The sequence below is a fragment of the Mesoplodon mirus genome, assembly GCF_964341445.2.
Source record: "Mesoplodon mirus genome assembly, chromosome: 20".
NCBI lineage: Eukaryota > Metazoa > Chordata > Mammalia > Artiodactyla > Ziphiidae > Mesoplodon > Mesoplodon mirus.
Genome location: NC_138996.1, coordinates 10,645,619 through 10,667,532, shown reverse-complemented (window position 1 = coordinate 10,667,532; position 21,914 = coordinate 10,645,619). Strand labels below are relative to the sequence as shown.

The following is a 21,914-nucleotide window of genomic DNA, read 5'->3' as shown; positions in this document are numbered from 1 at the left end:
ATATCCTCAAGTCCATTCTCAAGTAGGTCTGTGTCTTTATTCCTGTTTTACCCCTAGGTTCTTCATAGCATTTTCCCCCCTTAAATTCCATATATATATGTGTTAGCATACGGTATTTGTCTTTCTCCTTCTGACTTACTTCACTCTGTATGACAGACTCTAGGTCTATCCACCTCATTACAAATAGCTCAGCTTCGTTTCTTTTTATGGCTGAGAAATATTCCATTGTATATATGTGCCACATCCTCTAGTTTTAAGTTTTTTTAACATGATGATTAGGAGATCCATCCACGTTGTGAGTAGCAATAGTTTTTTTTCCCCCTCTTGTTGCTGTATATCACACATTGAATGAATGTGTCCATCTGTTTTTCTATTTTACTATTGATTAGAACTTTGTTCATTTATAGTTGGAGCTATTAAAAAACATATTTGGCATAATACGTTCCAGGTCCATCCATGTGGTTGCAAATGGTATTATGTTTGCTGAAATAAGTCAAACAGAGAAAGACAAATACTGTTTGTTCTCACTTATATTTCAGATCTAAAAAATAAAACAAACGAATGAGTATAACAAAACAGACTCACAGATACAGAGAACAAACTAGTGGTTACCAGAGGGGAGAAGAAAAGGGGGAGAGGCATGATAGGGGTAGTGGATTAAGAGGTACAAACTTCTATGTATAAATTAAATAAGCTACAAGGATATATTGTACAGCAAAGGGAATATAGCCAGTATTTCATAATAACTTTAATGGAATGTAATGTATAAAAATATTGAATCACTATGTTGTACACTTGGAATGAACATAATATTGTAAATCAACCATACTTCAATTAAAAAAAAAGTTTTGGATCAGTGAAAATAACCAAAAACCAACGAAACCAACCATGTTTGGCTATTTTATTTCCTTAATTACTATCAATTTTTGATTCTTCTATTTTGAAGCTATGTTACTTTTTAAACTTTTTATTTAAGCATAATATTCTCTAGGTCCGTCCATGTTGCTGCAAATGGAAGAACTTCACCCTTTTTATGGCTGAGTAATATTCCATTGCATATATATGCTGCATCTTCTTTATCCATTCATCTGTCATGGACACTTGGGTTGTTTCCATGTCCTGGCTATTGTACGTAGTGCTGCTGTGAACATCAGGGTGCATGTATCTTTTCGAATTAATTTTCGTCTTTCTGGATATATGCTCAGTAGTGGGATTGCTGGGTCATATGGTAGTTCTATTTTTAGTTTTTTGAGGAACCTCCATACTGTTTTCCATAGTGGCTGCACCAGTTTACATTCCCACCAACAGTGCAGGAGGGTTCCCTTTTCTCCACATCCCCTCAAACATTTATTATTTGTAGACTTTTAAATTGTACATTCTATCAGGTTTGAGGTGATATCTCATTGGGCTTTTGAGTTGCATTTTCCTAATAATTGGCGATGTTGAGAATCTTTTCACCTGCCTGTTAGCCATTTTGTATGACTTTGGAAAAATGTCTATTCAGGTCTTCTGACCAATTTTTGACTGGCCTGTTTTTTCATATTGATTTCTATGTGCTGTTTATATGTTTTGGATATAAACCCCCTGTTGGTCATTTGCAAGTATTTTCTCCCATTCCGTAGGTTGTCTTTTAGTTTTGTCAATGGTTTCCGTTGCTGTGCAAAAGTGTTTAAGTTTAAACAGGTCCCATTTGTTTATTTTTGCTTTCATTGCTTTAGCTTTGTGAGACACATCTGAAAAAATACTGCTATAAATTATGTCAGAGTGTTCTGCCTAGGTTATCTTCTTAGAGTTTTAAGGTTTTGGGTCTTACCTTTTTAGATCTTTAATCCATTTTGTGTATGGTGTGAGGAAATATTCTAATTTCATTCTTTCACATGTAGATGTCCAGTTTCCCCAGCACCAGTCTTTTTGAGCCCCATTCTGCTACATCTCTCCGACTTCACCTGGAGAATATTCTCTGTTTTTAAGGGCTCATGAGATTAGATTGGACCCACCCAGATAATCTAGGATAGTGTCCCTACTTGAAGGTCCATCACCTTAATTACTTCTGCAACTTACCTTCTACCATGTAACTTACATATCCACAAATTCCAGGGATTAGAGTGAGGACATCTTTGAAAGTCCATTCTGCCTACCACCAAAGCACTGGTATGGGATGTTAGGGAAGGGAAGCAAGCCAACACATGTGAGTCTGTGAGCTCCTTACTGCTCCTGTAAGATAAAACTAAATCCCACAAGCAGCTCTTGGAAATGCTGTAGAATAGGGTACAACAAACATTTTCTGTAAAGAATGAAATAGAACATAGTTTCAGTTTTGCTGAAATAGTGTGCCATATGGTCTCCATTGCAACTGTTACCAGCCAAGGTTCTTGGTCTCCTTAATCAATAGAAATTGGTCAGAGGCCAGACAAGAAATTCAGGCAAGGCTTTATTGGAGCCCCTCCTGCGAGCATCGGTGGGGGAGTGAAAACAATAAACAGTTTCCCTTGCTGGCTCTCTCCCTGAGGCGGTGGGTGGGGGCAAGCTTGTTCCTTATATGGGGTGAGGGTAGGGATGTGCCCAGGGGTCAGGCCAGAACGGTGGCTTAGGTGGTTTGCTCACACCTTAGGTGGTGTTGTGTGCAGGGGTCATGCACAGTACCCTGCTTTTGCTCCAGGCTCTTCAAAAGCGGCAGCTGGGTGTTTCTTTTTTTGGGTCTTTTGTATCTTTTGTCCCAACTCGGCATGCACGCAGTTATTTTCAGTCCCATATAGCTTCTTTGTATTTTGTTGCTCCAAGAGAGATCTGTCCAAGTGGAAGCACTGCAGCACTGCAGCAAAGGGTCCCAGGTCCCAGCAAAGGGTCCCAGGTCCCCTCCTGTCTCACAGCTATTCAACCACCTTCATATCTATCTATTTGCCCTCCAAACACTCTATCACAATAATTGAATATGCCCAGCTCTGATAAAAGCCAGTCCCTTTTTTTTACATACCAGATCCTCTCCTCTCTAGTTTACTCCATGATTTTGCTCTTAAGTCTTCATTATATCCAACATCATCATCTTTCCCCCATTTCTTTATTTCTACAAATCTGTAGACAATATATAGTGTCTCCCCAAAATAAAATCCCTTCTTTGATCATAAATTGCACCTCATAATCGCCAAAAGGTTGTCTATGTTTACCATCTTCATTTTATCACTTCCCATAGAGTTTATCAAGTTCCTTAAAAAATAATCTAAAATATAGATTGGGATTTTACTGAACTTATAGATCTCTTCTGGAAAAATTAGCAATTTTATAATAGGTCATCCATTTTCTTAGTGCTGATATACAGATACTAGTGTTTTCCAAGACTGATCATCCTGATGAATTTTTTAATGTTGTTGTTCTAATTGTATACTGATTCTGTTGATTTAAGTAGGTAGTTAATTGTAATTTCTGCAAATGAGGGCAATTCTTTTTCCTCTTCAAATCTTTCCTCCTTTTTATTTCCATCAAAGTAATAGTCAAAGCTGCCACTTCTTTGTTATATTTTTTTTTTTTTTTTTTTGCGGTATGCGGGCCTCTCACCGCTGTGGCCTCTCCCGTTGCGGAGCACAGGCTCCGGACGCGCAGGCCCAGCGGCCATGGCTCACGGGCCCAGCCGCTCCGCGGCATATGGGATCCTCCCAGACCGGGGCACGAACCCGCATCCCCTGCATCGGCAGGCGGACTCCCAACCACTGCGCCACCAGGGAGGCCCTCTTTGTTATATTTTTAAGCATGATTTAGAAATCTTTGCCTTGGCAATAGATACTACAACAACAAAAAACAAAAGTAGTATTATATTTTATAAAATATTTCATAGTCTTCATAAATATTTAAGTTTTCCCTCTAATTCCCTTGAGTGAATATTTCATTATCATGAGATTTACCACCTTCTGGAGTCTTGTATCATTTGGACAAATCTGTGATATCTCTTCAGGCACAACATACCTTTCCAACTTTTGATGTGGAACTGAGTATAAAGAATCAGAAATTCATCATGTCTTGTAAACAACCTCACAAATGTATGTGTGAAATTCAAAAGAAAAACAAGGCTTACACTGCTTCATGATTCATTACTCATGTAGCTCTTGGACAGGAACACTTGTGGATGTCATCATATGTTAATCTTAATTTAAGGCCAAAAAATTGAGCTATAATAACTAAAAATCCCTCCAATGTTATTGCACCTGGATACTAAAATAAAGAAGATTGAAGAGAACATCATTATGTAAGAAGAAAACAAAAGCAAGTAATGTATTAAAACAGTTTTGATCCTATAAAATTTTATACTTTAGTACTTTATGTTGAGCACATTTTACACTTTATTTTGGTAAATCTTTGATACAAATATCCATACTAGTTAATTGATTAAGAAGCATGAAACAATGGGGAAAAGTAATTAAACTACCAATGTTCTCTGGTGAAAAATTTGGCATGCCCAAATTCCATAGCCTTAAACACACTTAGTATTTCTGATGCAATCAATATAAAACACACTTATTTAAGTTTCTTATTAAATCAAATCATTCAATTTGCAAAACTAATTCAATATACATATGTGTCAGGCACTACAATAGAAAATAAGAATATAGTGGCATACTGGGGACTTCCCTGGTGGTCCAGTGGTTAAGATTCAATGTTTCCACTGCAGGAGGCACAGGTTCAATCCCTTTTGGGGAACTAAGACCCCACGTGCTGCATGGTGCAGCCAAAAAAAAAAAAAAAAAAAAAAAAAAGAAGAAGAAGAAGAAGAAAACAATATAGTGGCATATGTGAAAGAAAGGGACTTTGTCCACACTTGGAGCTTATATTACAGAGGAGGAGAAAGAAAATTAATAGGAAATTAATGACAAACTTCCCAAATATACAGAGATTGTGAAAAGTGCTCTGAAGAAATGGAGTGCTCGAATAGAGAATTTTGAGGAGGGGTATAACCATATAGATAAGATAGTTAGAAAAGCCTATTTGTGGAATTGATGTTTAAGCTGAAATAGAAAGTTTGGGAAATGATCTAGCATTTTGAATAGCTGTAGGGAACTTGTATGGGAACCTGTTCAAAGCCTGTAGTATAATGAGTGAAGTGAAAGAATGACAAGACAGAAGTTCTAAATATAGGCAAGGCCATGGTAAGGAAATTTGGAGTGAGATATTACCAAAAAAAAAAAAAAATTGGGGGTAGTATAGAGTGGCATTTCATATGATTTAACCTGGATAAATAAAATGATACTTTTCTCATCTTTTTAATCATTACAAGCTAAATTCTTAGAACTTCTCTAATTTTTCTATATCAATAAAAATTTATAGCGAGTAAAATTTAATTTATACCTAAAAGAAAAATATTGTGTGCATGTGTGTGAATGAAAACATGGAATATTATCTAGCAACATGGAAAAATGGGTTAGTAGTTACCCTCTCCTGTTACCCTATAAGAGCTAAGCTTGAAAAAAAGGGAAAATCCCAGTATCAGAATTTGAAACAAGGTTAAAGACAAATCAGAACATGAGAGATGATATCTGGCTAACCACCAGGTTTTAAGACAAGATGTAGGAACCAGAAGTTGGACTTCTAGTGCTTGCTCAGAGAAAGGAAAAATAGTCTTCTACTTCCATATTTATATAGTGGAAAATAAATCCCCTGTATAAAGACATGCTACCGAATAAAACAAGTCCTTAGTTATACTGTGCAGGAAGAGAAGATAGAAGACCTAAATGTAAGAACTGAAGCCATAAAAGTCCTACAAGGGAACATAGGCAGAATACTCTTCGACATAAATTGTACCAATTTTTTTTGTGAGGGGGATCAGTCTCCTAAGGCAAAATAAATAAAACCAAAAGTAAACAAGTGGCATCTAATTAAACTTAAAAGGTTTTGTACAGCAAAGGAAACCATCAACAAAACAAAAAGACAACATGTGGTCTGGGAGAAAATATTTGCAAACAATGAGACCAACAATGGCTTAATATCAAAAATATACAAACAGCTCATACAATTCCAAATTCACAAAACAACCCATTAATAAGTAGGAAGAGGATATAAATTGTTGTTTTTCCAAAGAAGATACACAGATGTCCAACAAGCACATGAACAGATGTTCAACCTCACTAATTGTTAGGGAAATGATGCAAATCAAAACTGGAATGAGGAATCACCTTACGCCTTTTAGAATGGCTATTATCAAAAAGGCAAGTAACAAGTGCTGTAGAGGGTGTGGAGAAAAGGGAGCCCTCATACACTATTTGGAGGAGTTTAACTTGTGTAGCCACTATGAAAACTAGTATAGAGATTCCTCAAAAAATTAAGAATGGAACTACCATATGATCCAGCTGTTCTGCTTCTGGGTATTTATCCAAAGAAACTGAAAACATTAATTCAAAAAGATATATGCACCCCTATGTTCATTACAGAATTATCTATAATAGCCCAGATAAGGAAACAACCTAAGTGACCACTGACAGATGAATGGATAAAGATGCGGTATGTATACACAATGGAATAGGCGTCGTAAAAAAGATGAAATCTTGCCATTTGTGACAACATGGTTGCACCTTGATGGTATCATGCTAAATGAAATAAGTCAGATGGAGAACGACAAATACCGTATGATTTCACTCATATGCGGAAAAAAATAAATTAAGAAACCAAACCAGAACAAACACATAGGAGAGAACAGAGTAATGGTAATCAGAAGGGAAGAAGCATGGGGGATGGAAACTAAAAATTTGGTGGTGGGCACACTGAAAGAAGTTGAAAAATGTTGTACACATGCAACTTATACAATGTTAAAAGCCAATGTTACCTCAATTAAAAAAAAAAGGATATTGGACTCAATTCTGCATGAGACAATAAAAAGCACAATTCTTCAACTGTGTGCCTATTCTTACAATGTTCGATTATAATCTGTTGAGGAAAGGGAAGAAAACGTTGAAATGGAACCTTAGTGTATCTTGTTAACAGTTACTGTTAGAACCGTAAAAAGGAAGGTTTAGAAATGAGAAGGCCAGCAAGACAAACTCAGAGAGGAAAAGTGACACCGCTGCAGAAGACAGAACATGTAATTGTCTTTGAATTTTCTGACAAATATCTTAAGCTACTCACGCTCAAAACCTAACTCAACGTCTGCCTTAAAGATCTAAAAAGGTAAGACCCAACGTCACCCACACCTTCCTTTATCCCAGTACACTCCACAGCAAGGATGTGTTATACCAACAGTTGCAAAAATAAACTCTGATCAGGCCTAAAACTTGGACCTGCTAGGTAGTAGTACTCCTGGAAAACTGATCCTGAGAAATTGTAATTAAGTAAGGCAGGACAGTGATCATAAGGGCCCCAAATAAGTTAGTGGCAAAGGGGATGAGGGTAAGTTATGGTAGAATCATCCCGATGTGTATTATTTTTACCACAGAGTTCACCCACTTAAAGCACACAGGTGAATGATTGTAGGGTTTTCAGTATATTCACAGATATGTGCAACCGTTACCACAGTCAATTTCAGTTCCTCAAAAACAAGTCCTCTACCCTTTAGTTATTACCATCACCCACCCCAGCTTTTCATTCTCCACCCCCACTTTCAGCAGTAAACAACCACTAATCTTAGTCTCTCTAGATGTCCCTGTTCTGGATGTTTCATACAGATGCAGAATACGTGGTTTTTGTGCCTGGCTTTAGTCACTTACCGTAACGGTTTCAAGGTTCATCCACGTTGTAGTAACATCAGTGCTTCCTTTTTGTGGCTGAATACTATCCCATTGTATGGATGGACCACACCTTGTGTATCCATTCATCAGTTGCTCATTTGGAAAAGGAAACTCTTGGTCTTTGTGATGAGATGCTCCCACCCCTGACCCAGGAGCACCTTCATGTATATGGATGGAAATTCTGTAGGTCCTAATTAGACTCCAGATAGGCTGATGGATCTCTAATCCACAAATAATGCTTTGAGGTGTGCAGAAGTGCACCCATCTCAGGAAGGGGGAGATGAAGAGAGGGGGCACTGAAACAAGAAACTGTCACCCAGAAAAGCTCAGCTTCAGTCAGGAAAGAGCAGCAAGTCTGAGTTCCTTCAAAGGACAAAGATATATTCTAGAGCTCAATTTCTATGAGGGCAGGGAAGTACCACCTGGAGACAGGACAGCTATCTATGACCAGGAGCTCAGTGTGAACAATTCCTTGAAGGTAGAATGGATGCTAGTCACTCTCCGAGGGCTCTGGGGCTGACCTTGGGGAGCAACCCTTCCTCTCAATATCCTGAAGCTTGGAATGGGTAAGGCATGAGAATCATGAGCTATTGGAGAGGTGCAGATTCTAGGTGTCCTCTCTTAAGATGCGAGCGATTAGCAGGGCCATGGGTATCTGAGTCGGCGGCAGGAGTGCACAATGCAAAGTTTTCCTTTTGGGATGCAGCAGCCTCGAAGGTTCAAAAGAGGCCAACCTGCCTATTTCCTACTAGAGGACCATAGTAGAAGGACTGAAACTGAGCAGGACCCTGTGGAGCCCTCCTGGGCACAAAAACCTTTCCGAGTCCCCAGTTTCCAGCTTGTCAGAAAAAAAGGCTTTCAGCTTCCTAGACCTCTGAGTTCCAAAGGGTGTATTCAAACAGTTACTAATCAGGGAAGTGAGGGAAGGCAGGAAGAAACAACAGTGCAGCATGGGGCCTGGTGCTGTTCCTCTTCGGGGATGTGCAGAACAGTCTGATGCGTATGTCTGAGCTCTTCAACAGGAACTAGGGCCCCCTCAAGCCAGCTGCAGGAAGTCACTTCAGGCTGAGCACAAGCATGTGGACCCACACTGGCTGGAAAGCCTGATGACTGAGATTCCTGGAACAGCGCCCTTTTACCTCACCACCAACCAATCAGGGGAAGGTTCCATACCCTGCAGCCCTTGCCCCAAATTTTGCCTATAAACACTCTTCCCCAAAATCATCAGGGAGTTGGCATTTTTGAGCATGAGCTGTCCGCTCTCCTTGGTTGGTCCTGGCCATAAACCTTTCTCTGCTCCAAACACTGACGTTTCCCTTTGTTTGGTCTCACTGTGCATCGGGCACACAAACTTGGGCTCAAGAACTGAATGAATCGAAACAAGGCGACATACTTTCACTCACAGGATTTACTTTTGTTTTTGAAATTGAAAGCTTTAAGCCATCATAAAAGGAGAGAAAAGCAGATTTTTTTATTCTTGAACCAGGCCAGTTAATGGTGTGTTTCTTGGCAATATGCAATATCTTTTCTCCAAGCTATGGCTTTTGACAGTATTGTTTGGTTACCATTCTAAAAGAAATACAGAAAAAAGAAATGCTACATTTTTAATGGATAATAAAAGCTGTCTAATTTACAACAAAACTACAGGTTATCAATTAATTGATATAAGAGAGTTGATACTGCCACAATCTATACCTGTGCTCTACAAATTTGTAAGCCCAAGGTTTTTTTGTTTCTTTGGTTTGATTTTTTCCAGACACATTTGTGATAGCCACATTAAAAGGAAATGCTATAAACTGCTATTTATATATGTCTCATTTACACGGACTCTATGTTTTACATGGGTCAAAGAAAGTCATGAACAAGGAAACAGAGAGAAAAAGAGCAATACAATATGTGAAGACAGAGGAGGCGAACTCCCAACAGTCCTCTGTGCGTTGCCAACAGGTGTCCCACACACACATGTGCAGAACAAACTCCTTCTTTACTCCCCTCCGCTTCATCGCTCCAAAACCAAGCTGGTTCTCAGCTGCTGTACAACATGCCATTAGTAAAAGCTGTCCTTATCCATTGTGTCAGAAATGTTTGTCTTTGTAGTTCTTTTATTCTAACCCAAATACATCCATCCAGTCACTTCAACCAAGTCTACCCGTTAGGTCTCTGAAAACTGTGGTGTTCTTTCCGTCTTAACCAATCCTGCCCTCATCACACTTTTCCTGTATATTCCATTTCACTAGTCTCCAGTTCTGACTGAATCTGACTGAATTTTCTCCTAATTTATCCCTGTGAATTTTGTAAAAAGTGCACCATATCTTGCTAAATCCTTCCCTTACCACGTCAAAAATACTTCAACTACGTTCCATTCATCTATGAGGAAACATAACCTTTTAATCGTGGCATATCAGACACTGGTCCTGGCTCATAGTTACCTAGGCAGATTTTCTCCTTCAACATCCGTACATTTTAAAATAAATTTTTAAATATATTAAGAGCACAAATTTAGACACAGAGAGGTCTGGCTTTACATGGTAGCCTCGCTATCTTCCTGCTGTATAGGAATGAACATCATTTAAGCACTTTTTCTTACACTCTACAGCCAAACTCTCAATTCATTCTGTTGGTTCACCTTCAAAATTTATTCCTAAGACCATCTTTACTATCCCTGGTCTGAGGTAACATCCTTTCTCTCCTGGATTAGTCCTGACATTTTCTTTTCATTGTATCATTCATGTGCTTGAAAAGTTCCTGCCCGGGTATATGCATGGGTAGCTCTGCCAGCTCTATGCCTGTCTAAGACAGACTTGATTTACAGCTGGAACGGTAAAGCTCTCTCTTTAGCTGTGGGAAAGCCTGAATATCTGGTTTCACTTTTTGCTGAGAAAAGGGCAGTGGGATTTATGATGGGCTGTTTAAAATTTAAAATAAGGAACCTTGAGACCTTGTGCCTGAGGCGTCTCTCTGACCCCCAGCGCTTGCCTGCACCCTCTCTTGCTGTACTGTATCCTTTGCATTTAGATGGAAGCCTTCTGTGAGCTGACAGTGATGTCAGGTGACTCCTTTCAAATATCTAAACTGGGTCATTCTTTGCGCCTCCTCCGATTCCTTGCTGACACGTCACTTGCTCCCTAGGGCCTACTCAGTCAGCCACATTTCAAGTTGCCACCCAGTTCCTCCTTCAGTGTCAACTGCCCAGTTAGCCCCACTTCTCTCATCTTCCCCATAAAGAATCACCTTTCAGTACCTTTTATAACCAACTTATAAAATATGTTTATTGAATGAATGTGTCCGATTCTTGAGGCAAGACCTTAATATAACCATAAAGTCCTGGTGGCAGGAGAAGACTGTGAAAAATAGAAAAAAGTGTAAAAGAAAGCAAGATATTGAATTTACGACTTAAGACTTGGAGAAAGTCGGGGAGACGTGTGCTCAGTGTACCGCTCTAGGAGAAAATGACTGAGGTTGTGTGGAGGTGAGAAGTTCAGGTGAAGACACCCAGCATGATGAAGGAACTATGACGGAGGACATGAGAAGAAGACAGCCGAGGGCCAGAATCTTCACCTAAGATGCGGGCTTTCAGTAAAGCGATCAGAGAAGAGGGAGAAGGTGGTCTAGGCGGAAATAAGACCACTTTACATTGAGGACAGGAGTCATAAGTGATTTGTGTGGTGGCCGATAACGAAACAGAGACCCACTGACTTTTTTCTCCATCAAAGTCAGATGTGGCAGGTAAGTAAAGATATGAACTTGGGGTCTCACACTTAGATGAGTTTTTGATTGTTTTCCTTTACTCCCAGGGATAAGTCTAATATGTCAAATATCACAATTTCTTTACACGAGTTAGAAATTTGAACGACACATACAGAAGCCTCCTTTATCCCATCTGACGGTAAAGAATTGTTCTTCTGCCTTGGAGGGTGAGTGCATTTAGCATTTACCTGGCATCCTCTAGGTCCTCAATAAGTATAAATTTCATTCCCCATCGCCAGTCTTGTATCAGAAAATATGTGGCAAAATTGCAGAGTTCTTAAGAGCTTCAACCTTAGTGTCTGGTTGTCAAACTCAAACTCAAAAAACTCACTAAAATTCTATACATGTGCGGAATTATTTACATTCTTTATGTCTGTTTCCTTATTTCTAAAATAAGGAGAACACAATGTTTTGTGGCAGCCTGGATGGGAGCGGAGTCTGGAGGAGCATGGATACATGTATATGTTTGGCTGAGTTGCTTTGTTGTGCACCTGAAACTATCACAACATTGTTAATCGGCTATACTCCAATACAAAATGAAAAAGTTTAAAAAAAATAAAATAAGGAGAACAATAACCTGGGAGTTATTGTTAGTGAGGAATAAATACAAGTGTTGGGAGACAACCTGTGTAAACCTCTTAGTTAGAATGTTAAATCTACCAATCAAATGCATGATTGCACATAAATATTTTAAGAAAATATTAAAAATCCCATTGAAGTCATTTCATTTTACAAAGATGTTGGTTAATAAATCTGTGGCTAATATGAGTTAACATTAAATGTTTCTAGGTAAGTATAAAATAAAATTAACATCAAATGGCTTGTTTTAGTCTTTGTTTTAGTATATGATAGCAACAAATAGAAATCAAAATGATGAAATACGGAATAATATCTTCCTTATACTGAGGTACTGTTAAAAATAGTTTTAAAGTATTTAATGAATTATATCATTTTGTCAATAGTTTGATTCTTTTACTTCACCTTTAACTGTAAGACTCGTTGCTGTTACTGTTCCTACTGCTGTCTTCTGATAGAGATCTGTTTAAAGATACAGAATTATTTTTAAGGTTAGGAAACACTGTAATCTTAAAGTCAAGAAAAGTAATAAAGCTAGATTTGTCCTAATTACTCAATTAATATGTACCAATATCCACTTTGCTTCCTATATGCTACTCAGGGATCATATATTGTAGTGCTTGGTTTTTTTCTGAGGTTAGCCTAACTTTTAAATACGTTAATAAGCATTTTTAAAATTTCAAACTAAAAATCCATCTATTACTTTTCTCTATTTTGTCTACATGGAAGACTGGATGAAATATTAAAATATCTATGATAATGCTTCTCCCAAGTTAAACAGATAATTTGCATATTCTTAAATTATCATAACTTCAGTTATATGATTTCTATCAAATACCTACGTGAATAGTTATTATTTCACTTCTGTTAATGAGGTTCTTAATGAGGCCTCTCTATTAGCTATGCTTAGTTACCCTTTGTGGTATTTATACAGCATTCATTTGTTCTTTGGCTCCTATACACACTCAGCTCCTATTGAAGAGGAATGTCATGGTGTAAAGGTTCCTACTAAATGGCTACAATTCTTTGTTCACAGATGATAAAATCAGGCTTGAACACCTAACTCAGGATTATAAATCCAGACAGAACACTGGCTGAAATGAGATACACTTGCAGTTATTTCCTTCTGTCTCTTGAGAAAATGAACGAACAGGCACTGGTTTTGGAAGATTATTGGGATTTTTACTTGAAAATGAAACTAGAAAGAGTTGAGATAGGTACTCTGGGCCATGTGTAAGCAGAGCAGTCATCTTGGAGAGAATGGACATGGACAAGAAGAGACGATGTCAACTGTAAAGGCTTTGGGTGATGGAGACAATGGCCTAGCTCGTAACCATCCATTTCCTTACCACCCTTTTGTGTTTCAGCTCTACATCATTTCTTGCCCTTGCTGCCCTGAAACCATTTACTGCTGCTCTAAAATTTAGGCTGTCATGAGCAGACTTTGTTCTTTATGATCAGTGGTACCTTACTCTAGCATCTCTTCCCGAAGTAAGGTCGAGTTCTTGCAACTATTCAGATTTGTCCAAGATGTCTTAAGTAAGAGCACAGGAAGACATGCCAGATATCATCCAATTAAGTCAGTTTATAACAGTTGAATGATTGATGAATCATGCAGAACACTACCCTGAATTACCTGGTCGCTGCTAACTTGTTCATAAATAAGATTAACTAACTTGGGAAGTAGAGGTGTTGATTGAAATTTTATATCATTATTTTGTCTCTGGCTACACAAATGAGAAACAAAAATGATTTCCTTTACAATGAAGAAATGAGACCCACTTCTTTACCCTTGCTTCTGCATTCTCATTTTCCTAAATATTCACTAAGCAAATTGTGGCTTGTATTGTTGTTACAGTAAAGAAAAAAGCAGTATGAAAGTGAAGTAAGTCAGACAGAGAAAGACAAAGTATGATCCCACTTATATGAGGAATCTACAAAAAAGCACCCTCATAGATACAGAGAACAGATTGGTGGTTGCCAGAAAAATGGGATGAGGGGGTGGTGAGCAAAATGGGTAAAGAGGATCAAAAGGTACAAACTTCCAGTTGTCAAAAAAATAAGTCATGGGGATACAATGTACAGCATGGTGACTATAGTTAAAATAACGAATTACACATTTGAAACTTGCTAAAAGAGTAGATCTTGAAAGTCCTCATCAGGAGAAAACCAAATTCTTTTAACTATGTATGGTGACAAATATGAACTGGACTCACTGTGGTGATCATTTTGCAATATATACAAATATCAAAGCATTATGATGTAAACATAAAACTAATATAATGTCATATGTTAATTATACCTCATTTAAAAAAAGACCTGGGCTTCCCTGGTGGCGCAGTGGTTGAGAGTCCGCCTGCCGATGCAGGGGACACGGGTTCGTGCCCCGGTCCGGGAGGATCCCACATGCTGCAGAGCGGCTGGGCCCGTGAGCCATGGCCGCTGAGCCTGCGCGTCCGGAGCCTATGCTCCGCAGCGGGAGAGGCCACAACAGTGAGAGGTCTGCGTACCTCCAAAAAAAAAAAAAAAAAAAAAAAAAAAGACCTAATCAAGCTCTGCTCTACGGAAAAAAAAAAACAAAACAAAAACGGAAAAGCTGCTCAAGTGCCTTAATTCTAATTTTAGAAACACACGAGTGATATTAATTATGTGTAAAATGGGCAGTATCCTATGTGTGTTCTCTCCCTTATTCTTTGCCATGTTATATTTTCTCAGTTTCTCCGTATTCTACACTTCCCTGTCTCTATTAATCTTCACCTTCCCCATATTCTATGCTGCCCTGTCTTCATTAATCTTCACCTTCTTCATATTCTATGCTGCCCTGTCTCTATAAATCTTCAGATTCCTCATATTCTGTGCTGCCTTGTCTCTGTTAAACTTCACCTTCCTCATATTCTATGCTTCCCTGTCTCTATTAATCTTCTTGGCACAAGTGAATGTCAGTGCAAGGAAACAGGGTTGCTTGGGAAGTAGACAGGCCTTCTAAAGCAGTTACAGCCAACATGGCCTGCTATTCGAAAGGTACTGAGGACTTACTGAGTTACTTCAGTTGTTCCTGGGCCTATATAAACATGAAACTTACCCACCTGCCTGAAATCTGCAAAAACTGTGGTATGTTTCTAAATACTTGGTATGTTTCTGAACATTTACCCAATCCATCCAGGAGTCCCTACTTATAATATTCTGAATAATATTTGAATTTCCTCCTAAATCATTTTTAATATTAAATATAAAGATAATGAGTTTACTTACGCTTCACTTACTGTACCCCCTCTGTTCCAAAATATCTTCATTTTATTCCATTTAAGAGCAATGATGGGAATTAAAATGAGGAAAGGCAGGAAAACGTAGAAACTGATCACAAGGCCATTTTTTCGAGAAGTACCACGTTGTTTTATCAACATGTCTGTACTTTTACCTGAAAACATAAGAGTACCTTTTAACTTTTTCAAAAATGGTATTCAAAGCATATTAATAATTTGAATTATAAAACTTTGGAATTCAAATAATATAACCATAGAGTTAATAAACTTAAATTTAAAAGTGTTTTCCAATATTCTGTGACTATGCCCCAAAGTGCATTATATATTTCTGTCAAGTATATATATATATATATAGTTTATTTTTAATCTTTGTATGTATATTTAATATTTATTTATGTGCTACTTTCTAGTGTATTTTAATCTATCATATTCCCTTCTATGAACTACTACTTAGAACACATCAGATTGATATTTTCATCTAATAGGTTCTTCCATTTAAAATATAGAGCAAAAAAAGACAAGAACTTTTAAAAATTATTTACAGAAAATTATTGATATAACTGAGGCTAATTTAAAAAAACAATAGACTGGGTTAATTTACATAATAGATGTATAAAGTGATATTGTTTTAATTTTGACTGTACTAATTAGAAAAACAGATATTCCTCTTGGCATTATAAGGACATTACATAAAACTAGAAAACTAAATCTATGGAAACTTGGTCCAGTTAAGCAAAAGAAATAAACCAGACAATTAAAATACAAAAAACTATATCAAGCAATCAGAATTACCACCAAAGCAACTATTGAGGATATTAAGTGTAAATGAATTGAATGCCCCCTCAAAAAGACAAAAGGATCAGTGATGTTGAAACACACACACAGTCCAATTATATGTTGATTAGAAGTAATTTACCTTAAAGTGATTTAGGAAGTTTTATGTATTATAAGAAATAAATTAGCAAATATATGCAAAAATATTGAAACTAATCAAACATGCAGCAGTCTCATGCTATGGTAGAACTCAACACTTTATAGCTCTCCTTTCCTGGCCTCACCCATCAGAAAAGGTCCATTCTCCTTTAATCCATCTTTACTAAAATTATCATGTTGCAAGTGGAGCTTCCTTCTCATGTGCTTAATTACTCCAAAGACTGATTAAAGAGATTACTATTAGATTAACTGGGAGATATCCATTACTCTAAGGAAGAAAGATTGGGAGCTTCCACTTGTGGGCATGATGAATTTTTTCCATTATATGTGTCAAATAATAAAAATATGAAACAGGATAAAACATGAAGGAAATGGTTTCTGGAAGTCAACAGGAAACACAGAACTATAGTATCTGAAGAAAAGAAAACATGATGTTGATTTTATGGAAAGACAATTCTACCTATGGATAATTTGCTGACCTCAGAACAGGGAACTGGAGTCCTATGCAAAGTACATCATTCCCATGGAGCAGAAGACAGAGTTCACAGCAGAAGAAATGGTGGGAACCTGAAGGGTGCAGCATTGAACAGAAAGTTGCTCTGTAAATTAAGGATTCCAAAACTGTTAAGGGGATCCTCGCAGGTGTCCTTGGCAGAAGGATAAGGAATATATATGTGTATATATACATACATAGTATGAGACAATCTGAAGCTAATTAGACAGCAGCTCTTACTGGGGTGAGAGTGGAAAAGAGATACCAGAGTTTGAGCAGTAGTGGTAAAAAGAGCACCAAGAAGATCCCAATTTCTCCACATCCTCACTAGTACTTATTGCCTGTGTTTTTTTATTATAATAGCTATCCTAATGAGTGTGTAGTATCTCGTGGTTTTGGTTTGCATTTTCCTAAGATGTTGAACATCTTTTCATGGGCTTTTTGGCCATTGGTATATCTTCTATGGAGGTGTGTTTATTTAAATCCCTTCCCTTTATTTATTTATTTACTTATTTATTTATTTATTTATTTAGGCTGCATTGGGTCTTTATTGCTGCACGCGGGTTTTCTCTAGTTGTGGTGAATGGGGGCTACTCTTCATTGTGGTGCGCGGTCTTCTCATTGCAGTTGCTTCTCTTGTTGTGGAGCACGGGCTCCAGGCGCGCAGGCTTCAGTAGTTGTGGCACGTGGTCTCAGTAGTTGTGGCTCATGGGCTCTAGAGCAAAGGCTCAGTAGTTGTGGCGCACGGGCTTAGTTGCTCCACGGCATGTGGGATCTTCCCGGACCAGGGCTCGAACCTGTGTCCCCTGCATTGGCAGGCGGGTTCTTAAGCACTGCGCCACCAGTGAAGTTCCTAAATCCCTTCCCATTTTTAATTGGGTTGTCTTTTTATTATGGACTTGTAAGGGTTCTTTATATATTCTGGATACAAGTCCCCTATGAGATACAATATTTACAAATATTTTCTCCCACTCTGTAGTTTGTCCTTCACTGTCTTGGTTGTATCATTTGCAGCACAAAAGTTATCAATTTTGATGAAATTCAATCAGTCTACTGCTTCTTTCTTCACTTGTGCTTTGGTGTCTTCGATAACACAGCCTATGCCAAGGTCACAAAGATTTACTAATGTGTGTTCTGAGTGTTTTATAACCTTAGCTCTTACATTTAGATCTATGATCCAATTTCAGTTAATTTTTGTGAGCCTTGTGATGCAATAATCTAAGCTCGTTTGCATGTGGATATCTACTTGTCCCTACACCATTGTTTTAGAAGACCATCCTTTGTCCTTTGAATTGTTTTGGCATCTTTGTCAAAAATCCATGACTGTTAGTTAACATGAAGCTTTATTTCTGGACTCGCTCTTCTATTGAACTAAATATCTATCCTTATTCTTGGGACAGTACTACACTGTCTTGATTATTTAGCTTTGTAATATGTTTTGGAATTGTGTTTTAAGTTTCAAGTTTTCTTGAAAACTATGTGTTCAAGATTGTTTTTACTATTCTGTGTTGCTTGCATTTCTGTAAGACTTTTAAGATCAACTTTTCAGTTTCTGCAAAAGAGACAGCTTGGGCTTGCTAAGGATTGTGTTGAATTTGTAGATCAATTTTGAGAGTATTTGGAGCAATAATATTGAGCCTTCCAATACATTAACAGGAGATGTCTTTACATTTATGTAGATCATTCTTTCAATAATGTAGTTTTAGCTTTCAGTGTATATCTTACACTTCTTTCCATAAAATTATATCTAAACATTGTATTATTTTTGGTGATGTCATAAAATGGAATTTTTGCCTGACAATTTTGCTTTACTGTGGTAAAATACTCAACACATGAAATTTATTACTTTAAATATTTTTGAGTGTACAGTCAATGGCATTAAGTACATTCACATCTTTGTGCATCTATTATTACCATCAAACTCTAGAACGTTTTCATCCTCCCAAACTGAAATTCAATCCTTTAAACATTGACTTACCAGTCCCCCTCCCTCCAGCCCCAGGCAACTACCTTTCTACTTTGTCCCTATGAATTGACTACTGTACGTACCTCATAAAAGCACAATCAACCAATACTTGTCCTCTTGTGACTGGCTCATTTTAGTTAGCATAAGGTTGTCAAGTTCCATCCATATTGTACCATGTGTCAGAATTTCATTCCTTTTTAAAGCTAAATAATTTTCCATTGTATGTATATACCACCATATGGGTATACTGTTGATGGACGTTTGAGTGTTTTCACCTTTCAGCTATTGTGAATAATGCTGCTAAGAACATGGGTGTCCAAATATCTGTGAGTCCATGCTTTCAGTGCTTTGGGGTATATACCTAGATGTGTAAATTCAGAATAATATGGTAATTCTATGTTTAATTTTATGAGGAACCACCATACCATTTTCCACACGGGCTGCAGCACTTCTACATTTCCACCAGCAATGCACAGGGGTTTCAATTTCTCCACATTCTCATCAGAACTTGATATTTTCTGAAATTTTTAAATAATAGCCATCCCAATAGGTTTGGATTAGTATCTAGTTGGAGTTTCGACCTGCAATTCCCTAACAATTAGTGATGTTGAGCAACTTTGCATGTGCTTATTGTCCATCTATGTATCTTTTTTGAAGAAATGTCTATTCAGGTCTTTTGCCATTTTTAATTGGATTTTATGTTTCTTTGTAGCTGAGTTGTAGGAATATTTTACATATTCTACATATTAATTTTCATCAGATATACGATTTGTGAACATTTTCTCTTATTCTGTGCGTTAGCTTTTTCCTTTATCAATAGTGTCCTTTGATGCACAACAGTTTTTAATTATAAAATTCTAATTTATCTACTTTTTTCTTCTGTTGCCTGTGCTTTCAGTGTTGTATTCAATAAATCATTTCTAAATCCAATGTTATGAATACTGCCCCCTTTGTTTTCTTCTAAGGATTTTATAGTTTTAGCTCTTGACATTTAAATCCTTGATTCATTTGGAGATAATTTTTTTAAGGTGTAAGTAAGGGTCCAACTTCATTCTTTTGCATATTGATATCCAGTTATCCCAATATTATTTGTTGAAAAGATCGTCCTTTCTCCCCTTGAGTGGTCATGGCATCCTAATTGAAAATCATTAGACTGCATATGTGAGAGTTTATTTCTAGACTCCTTATTTTTTCCATTGGCAAATTTCAGTTTTCTAATTTTGTTGCCCAAGTAATATATCAACTTTCAGGAAGGTACAAAAGAGCCCCTCCAGGGCTCTTGTTTTTAAACTTTATAATGGTGGTGTCGAAATTGATCATCCAAATGAAATCTCATACTACAAGTCATCAGAGTGGACGATGCTATCATAATTTTCCTCCAACTGAAGAATCAATGAATGAACAGAATATTTCTAGTAACAAAAAGGAAATATGATATTCTCATCCAGTTAATCATACTTCAGCATGTGATATTGTCACAAATACCTAGAACGTTCTGTATTGTAAAGAAGATCTAGGATAGTATCTTTTTACCTTTTATTATATTTGGGCATGAACATTTATTTCATATGATTCACAAGTGGACAAATATACATGCAAAGTTGATTGAAAGGAGTTAGATGATGTAGGAGTGATAAACATTGATTAATCATTTTAACTGGTGTTTATAAATGTAAAATAAAAATATGTTCTATTACAGTACAACATTATTTACAATACCTCTAAAGAAAGTGAAATAACAAATATGAAATAATAAAATATATAGTATCTGGTGAAAATTACAAAATTATGATGAAGGAAATTAAAGAAGACATATAAATGGAAAGAAATACTGTGTTCATAGACTGGAAGATTCAATAGTAAATAATAAAAATGTGAAACTTCCTAAACTGATCCATACGTTTAACACAATTTGCATCAAAATCACGGCAAAATTTTTTTGTTAACATAGACAAGCTTAATGTATATGGAAAGGAGAAACCTTAAAATAGCCAAAACCATTTTGAAAAAGAAGAATGAAATGGGAAGACTCACTTTTCCTGCTGTTCAAGATTACCCTATAACTACAATAATCAAAACAGTGTAGTATTGGTGGAGGGAATGACACATAGATCAATGGAACAGAATAGAGATCTGAGAAATACATCAACACAAAAATGTCCAATTAATTTTTAACAAAGGTGCAAAATCAACACAGTGGACAAAAGACAGGTTTTTCAAAGAATTGTGCTAGAACAATTTGACACCCATAAATCGGAAAATTAATCTCCCACCCTTTATAAAAAGTAACTCAAAATGGATCAGGGACTTAAATATAAAACATAAAACTATACCTTTTACGGATATCATAGCAAAAAATTTCAAGACTTAAGACTGACAAAGAATTCATATACTTGACACCAAAAGCATAGATCCAAAAAGGGAAAAAGAAGAGCTTATCAAAATAAGAATTGGAAAAAAAACCCTTTTGGTCTGAGAAAAAACACTTGGAGAGAATATGTTCAAATCACAAATCCCACAAAATAGATGTTTATGTGAAAACTCAACATTTAATAAACAATACAATTAGCAAATGGGAAAAAGATATGAACAGACTTTTCACTGAAGTGGATATGCAGGTGCCAAATAAACACATAAAAGATATTCAATATCATTATCCATTAGGGAAGTACAAATTAAAAACACAATGAGATATTAAAACACACCAATAGAATGGCAAAAAAAAAATAGTGGTATCTTCAAATGTTGGCAAGGCTGAAAAAATGTTGGCAAGGCTGCAAAAAACCCATTCATTTATCACTGGTGGGGATGTCAAACAGTATATAGCCACTCTGCAAAAAGCTTGGCAGTTGCTTTTAAAATTATAAATGGCTTACCATAGACACAGCAATTTCACTCTCGGCCATGCTTCCCAGAGAATTAAACATTTATTTTCATGCAGAAACTTCCACACAGATTTTCACTGCAGATCTATTCATAATAACTAAAAATTGCCATCCACACAATGTCCTTCAATGGGTGAATAATTAAACAAAATATGCTACAGACATACAAAGGAATACTAGTCATCAATACAAAGGAATGAAGTGAGAGGAAAAGACAACCTCAAAAAGATACAAACTACATGGTTGCATTTATATAACATTCATGAAATAACATAATTAGAAAGATGAAGAGCAGTTTAGTGGTTGCCAAAAGTTCGGAAAGGGGAAAGAGGGAATCAGTGTAGCTAT

General features: G+C 36.9%; 1 protein-coding gene across 1 annotated transcript in view; it reads right to left on the bottom strand.

Moving 5' to 3' along the window:
- Window positions 1-9,109: 9,109 nt before the first annotated feature.
- LOC309795868 (A disintegrin and metallopeptidase domain 3-like) overlaps window positions 9,110-21,914 on the bottom strand; it is an 86,833-nt gene continuing 74,028 nt past the window's right edge. Inside the window, 3 exon segments of the mRNA XM_082608681.1 lie at window positions 9,110-9,272; window positions 12,432-12,488; window positions 15,279-15,444. Coding sequence (XP_082464807.1) covers window positions 12,434-12,488; window positions 15,279-15,444 — 221 coding nt within the window. The 3' untranslated portion in view covers window positions 9,110-9,272; window positions 12,432-12,433.